Genomic DNA, 6,586 nt, shown 5'->3' with positions numbered 1-6,586 from the left:
TGGGGATGAAGGATGGAGCGAGGACTCAATAGTGCGGGAAGATAAGGGCTTTATTAATAAAATAAAACAAAACAGACAACAAAAACTACCCCGTGGGGGAAAAACAGGCTGGCAAGGCTAGGCAAGGCAGGATCTCGACACAACACGACAAGACAGGACACATCCAGGGAGATAGGGTGACGAACCAACCCAGGACTGCAAACACAGGGAGAATAAATGGAGAAAACTCCACAAATCCCCCAAACGTCAGGTGGTCCAGCCCCCTCATTCTCCACCAATTGAGGGGCTCATCAATGGCGTAATTAAAGAGGTCCTTGAGGGCCGGATCATTAAACCCCAACCCCTCTGCAGCACCGCTGAACTCCAGGGCAAAATTCCTCACGTCAGCCCCCTGTTGACGGAGGGAGCTCAAGGTCTTAAATTGGAGCATGCGCTGGTAGTGGGGGCTGGAGAGAGTGGAGGCTGGTGGACGGCGCAAGCCCTTCCTCCGCTGAGTCCTCATCTTTGGTCAGTAAATATAAATGACATAAATATACTCAGAACACACATATATTATGTACAAACTATTATTTTGAATGCGATTAATCGATTTGACAGCACTAAATTATTTACATCTCCATATCAGTGTATGCCACATTATGCAAAGAATATTTAGGTATGTTCTCATTAAATAGTGGTGTGATGTTAATGAATATAATGGGTTTTGTGTGAGCAGGTGTGAGATCGAGGCGACTCTAGAGCGTCTGAAGCGGCTGGAGAGAGATCTGAGCACCAAAGAGCAAGAGCTGAAAGAAAGAGAGAGACGGCTAAAGATGTGGGAGAGAAAGCTCATCGAGCAGTCCAACACACCGGTGAGTCTCTGTCTGTCTCTTACTGCAGCTCACGGAGGGCTTGACTCATCGCTCTAACATAAAGTCAATCTGAATCACTTCTGTCATGCTTTAGGGGCCGTTCACATATCGCATCTTTTGTGCGCTCAAGTTCGTTATTTCAAATTGTGCACATGCTAATTTTTTCCAGGCGCATCCGCGCCGCATCGAGATAAAAACATTTCAGCTTTTCAGAATGCCGCAAGCACACCGCGGGTCATGTGACAAGAACCAACCAATCAGCTTCATCTTTCCCGTAACAACATTGAAAGCTCAGCCAAGATGAAAGAACAGCTGATCATAGCTGTACAGGGATAGCTATTTTTAAATAAATTTAGTAGCAGAGCTACTGCAAGCAATTTTTAGTGCTGCAAATCCATTTATCCTTTGCTGAAACTTCCGCATCTTCATGGAGAGCGCAAGTCATGGTTGCTTAGCAACGACAGAGGCCTCCGGAGCGCGAGCTCCCGAACACTTTGGAAAAAAAGCAGAAAGCGGCGCACCTAGCGTTTTCCACGCGTTTTTATGCACGACATGTGAACGGCCCCTTACTCTCATGTTTTCCAAGACCTTCTATTTCTCTAATAGACCATATAAGGAGATGTTTTGAAGAATATTCACACTCTTGTGTATATCTTTTAAAATATTCATGCTCTTTTCCATACTATGAAAGCAGCTGGCAAAGGACTGTCAAGCTTCAAAAAGAACAACAACCAAAAAGTGTCATAATCCTTGTGAAAAAGAAGTACACTTTAGCATACATTTTTAAACCGAGTGCTTATTACTGAAATAATAAAATTTAAAAGAATATACGGTTACACTTTATTTTAAGGTGTCCTTGTTACAGTGTAATTATACATTTAAGTACTGAGTAATATTAATTAACTACATGTGCTTACTATATGGTTAGGGTTAGGATGAGGGTTTGGTTTAGGGTTAGTTGCATGTAATTATGCATAATTTATTGTTATTAAAATAGTAAGTACATGTAACATGTGTAACAAGGACACCTTTAAAATTAAGTGTTACCGAAAATACTTAAGTGCAAACTGAATGTTTAATTGCATGTTAATTGCGATAAAAGGAAAACATTTTGGTAACACTTTATTTTAAAAGTGTCCTTGTTACACGTTACATGTACTTACTATTATAATAACATTAAATTATGCATAATTACATGCAAGTAACTAGGGATGCACGATATTATCGGACCAATATCGGAATCGGCCGATAATGGCTTTAAATGTAAATATCGGCATCGGCCCGATATGAAAAATTATGCCGATATGTCTTTCTGATAAGAGGAATATATTAACTCGCATGTGCTCAGGGTGTGCTAGCGATGAGATCACGTCAACAGTGCAATTATATCATGTCAGCATTGTGGCTCATTCTTTGAGCAAAGTTTTGCCTGAATGGTGATTGGATTCACTGTTTTGGATCACTGCATTTAAACTGAGAATGCAAGTACAGAATGACCCGTTCAGTGTGTGATAGAGTAAACAGTAATAGCACGTGCAGCGGCAGTCTCCCCCGGGTCCTAATGCCATCATGACATGACACCTACATAATCATGACATGTGTCATGTCATGATTATGAAGGTGTCATGGCAGTCTTATGCACACCCCTTCAAGTAAAGTGTTACCAATAAGTTCTTGTTAAAAACTAACCAAAATTTTAAATAATTATATATCGGTATCGGCATCGGCTATCAGCCAAAATGAGTTGAAAATTATCGGCATTCGGATATCGGCAAAAATCCAATATCGTGCAACCCTATTACACATGTTACATGTACTTACTATTATAATAACAATAAATTATGCATAATTACATGCAAGTAACCCTAACCCTAACCATATAGTAAGTACATGTAGTTAATTAATATTACTCAGTACTTAAATGTATAATTACACTGTAACAAGGACACCTTAAAATAAAGTGTAACCAAAATTATTATTTTTAAACTTTGTAATAAATAAATAAATAGCTGAACAAATTGCTGAATTTCATTAGTTCTATTGTCTTTGAAATATGGTTAAAGTACTGCTGAACGTACTGACAAGCCTTTATGATAAACTAAAATGTACTTAAATGTATTTTAAATATATTTGTAATTAATTAGATAAGTAATGATGATGGTGGAGTGATGGTATTTAAAATAATATTAACTTTAAATGTAATAATGAATAACACTACAGTTAATATTATAATCACATACTTTGCTTTAGCAACTCATAAAGATAAGTGTACCTCTTTACAGTAAAATATGACAAAAGATTAAAACGTACTTTAAAGTAAAACTTAATTTGACATTATTACAAAGTGAATTTAAAAGTGTACTTAAGTGTGTTAAGAAACATGAAAGCGAACTCACTTTAAGTACACTTAAGTTTCCCTTTTATTTCATTTTGATTATATGCGAGTACAGTTTTTTTCTAAACAGACTTTTAAGATTTCACTATAAGTGTAACGGAGGGAATACAGGAAGCGTGCGGATCCATCTGCAAGGCGACTCAAGGGATAATCCAGGTCCACAGGCAGTGATCAGAACACGGGGAAACAGACAAGGCAAGACGATGAAAACAAGGAAAACAAGACACTAGGCTCGGTAATGCAGCTATCGCTAGATGAGTGATAAACGCAGAACAATACACGAGACTAAAACAGAAAACACGGAATGGCTCGGTAAGGCAGCTAACAACACTAGGGGAGTGGAAAATGCAGAACAATACTCGGCAATCTGAACAGGAACTGAGAGAGTGTTAAATAGAGTGTGTAATGGCTCTCAGGTGAGCGTGTGATAGTGATGGCTGTGTGATCAGTGAATTCAGCTGTGTAAGTGCAATGGATGATGGGAACTGTAGTCCGGAGTGACATGTAACAGTCTGTGTAGTGTGAGAGTCAATGTAATGGTAGAGTGACCTCTAGTGGCAATCGGCCGGAAGGCCAAGGACCGGATTCGTGACAACAAGTACACATTCAAAACAATTAAGCACACTTCTTTTTCACAAGAAAAAAAATGTGCATGGGTCAAAGACATTAAGATGTCCACATCAAAATAAATTTACAAAAGTGATTTTATGTCCATAGAAAGCACATTAAATGTAAGTGTCTACTTTTAAGGTTTCAAATTAGTTTTCGGAGAATAAAATGTCAAAATTTGGTTGAAATAATGTTAAATTGTCATTCAGTGTAACACAATATTTATGTAAAAATTCAAACAACATGCTTATTCTAACGTGTACATATTAAAATATATAAAAGAATAAAGGAGCATATTAAATTTGATTGTGTTTTAAATGAGTAAAGAATTCTTTCTGGTTTAGTCGTGCAGTGAAACACTGCATCCCATGATGCTCAGCTGAGCATCATGGGATGCAGTGTTTCACTGCACGACTAAACCAGACTTCAGCTGCAGCAGATCCTTTATATCTATGCATTTGGCAGATGCTTTTATACCAAGTGACTTATATTGCATTGAAGATATACATTTTGTCAGATTATCCATTCCGCACACTTGACGTGCGATTGCTGTGCTTTACTGTTTGAGCTACAGGAACGCTGTACGTATAAACAACAAACATGCCAGCAGAAACATTATTAGCTTGTTTTATGAGTATTTAGAGCACATCTTTTGATTGGCTGTGTCTTCAGCTGTACGCTTTACACTCATCTCTGCCTTCTGAATCACCGTTCAAATCTTGTTTATGTTACTGATTTCTTTCGCTTAATTTTTTTTTCTTTTTCTGTGTTTGTCCTTTTTTCATTTTTTATATTCTCTGTCTGTTTCCATCTGTCCTCATCTTCTCAGTTCTTTCTTCCTCTGGCGGCAGCGTTAAGCTCAGAGTTGTTTTTTGACTCGAGTGTGGAGAAGGACTTGAGTTCAGATGGAGAGCTGCAGGCCATGATGAGGGAGTTTGATCGGATGTTTCCTCTGGACCCACAGGCCAATCTCAATAAAAAAAAATCTCATATATTACTACAGTGTTACTTGACACATCTGTAATATTGCTGCAGAATAATCAAACGTTATGGGTTATTCATGGCATGTTAAAATCGAGTGTGGAGAAGGACTTGAGTTCAGATGGAGAGCTGCAGGCCATGATGAGGGAGTTTGATCGGATGTTTCCTCTGGACCCACAGGCCAATCTCAATTAAAAAAAATCTCATATATTACTACAGTGTTACTTGACACATCTGTAATATTGCTGCAGAATAATCAAACTTTATGGGTTATTCATGGCATGTTAAAAGTAATTTGTTCATGCTTTTACAGTTTTACTTTTACTGTTGGAAGAATGTTTAAGGATGAGTAGATTAATGTGACCGTATTGTGCCCAGTTTTTGAAAATGCTTTGTTCATTGAGCAAAACTTTTGCTGATTGTTTACAGTTTAACGGAAGTTTCTCCCCCTAATTTGCGCAAAGCGTCATTGGGCATAAAGGTGGATGGTGTGGTTCAAATGAATTTCTGAAATTATTTGAGAATGTGTAATTATGCTCTTAATAAGGATAGCTCTTTATTAAGCACTTATGTTGAAAACATTTTAATTTAAAAATATACCCTAACGTTCAACATTTTGGACACATCTACATCAATTTATTTGACTAATCATAAGGGAATTCATCAAAACACAAACTGATGTAACAAATTGAATTACAAATGCTTATAAACAGTGTATTCAGGTAAGTTGCTCACTCTCTTCTATTTGATATCAATTTCAACAAATTTATTCCATCATATAAAAGAACGTTTTAGTGTTCGTAAAGAAAGGCGTAGTTTATTCGTAGACTGTAAAAAAAGATGGACGGATGGATGGTCTCCTATTCCTTCCACTATAGACAAGTGAAGCCAAAGCATCTCAGTATGGCCGCTGCCATCTTGAGTAAATGATGTAATTTGGAGCGCCCGAGTCTGCGCAGGAGAGATTTGTTCATTTGGAGCCCGAGTCTGCGTAGTAGAGATTTGTTTGTTTGGAGCCCGAGTCTGCGTAGTAGAGATTTTTTTGTTTGGAGCCAGAGTCTGCGCAGTAGAGATTTGTTCGTTTGGAGCCAGAGTCTGCGCAGTAGAGATTTGTTCGTTTGGAGCCCGAGTCTGCGTAGTAGAGATTTGTTTGTTTGGAGCCCGAGTCTGCGTAGTAGAGATTTGAGTCTGCGCAGTAGTGTCGTGAGGTGGAGCCGTGGTATCAAACTCCCGCCCAAACACCCGCAGACCCAATCAACCATAACGACAAGCCCCATTTTTATAGCATCAAATTACTAGCTGAAATCAAACTGATCACAAAAATGAACAATTTAACATGTATCAGCGTGATAACAACTACCTTAAATGACCAAAACCATCTTTCGGATAGCTGGGCCAGTGTGTGCTGTGATTGGCTAGCTGGGCCAGTGTGTGCTGTGATTGGTTAGCTGGGCCAGTGTGTGCTGTGATTGGTTAGCTGGGCCAGTGTGTGCTGTGATTGGCTAGCTGGGCCATTGTGTGCTGTGATTGGCTAGCTGGGCCAGTGTGTGTTGTGATTGTCTAGCTGGGCCAGTGTGTGCTGTGATTGGCTAGCTGGGCCAGTGTGTGCTGTGATTGGTTAGCTGGGCCAGTGGGTCTTGAGATTGGTTAGCTGGGCCAGTGTGTGTTATGACTGGCAGCACTCGGTGCCTGGTCGGGAAATGTCACGCCCCTTACCATAGCTGCCTGCGAGCTTCAGTGTAAATATTGC

General features: G+C 39.1%; 1 protein-coding gene across 1 annotated transcript in view; it reads left to right on the top strand.

The window, feature by feature from the left end:
* LOC107657350 (mitogen-activated protein kinase kinase kinase MLT-like) overlaps positions 1-6,586 on the top strand; it is a 46,252-nt gene that overhangs the window by 26,344 nt on the left and 13,322 nt on the right. Inside the window, exon 13 of the mRNA XM_016445393.1 lies at positions 716-851. Coding sequence (XP_016300879.1) covers positions 716-851 — 136 coding nt within the window. The remainder of the gene's footprint in view (positions 1-715; positions 852-6,586) is intronic.

The sequence above is a fragment of the Sinocyclocheilus anshuiensis genome, unplaced genomic scaffold (assembly GCF_001515605.1).
Source record: "Sinocyclocheilus anshuiensis isolate Anshui unplaced genomic scaffold, SAMN03320099.WGS_v1.1 scaffold355, whole genome shotgun sequence".
NCBI classification, from domain to species: Eukaryota; Metazoa; Chordata; class Actinopteri; order Cypriniformes; family Cyprinidae; genus Sinocyclocheilus; species Sinocyclocheilus anshuiensis.
This window is presented reverse-complemented; position numbering and strand designations above follow the sequence as displayed.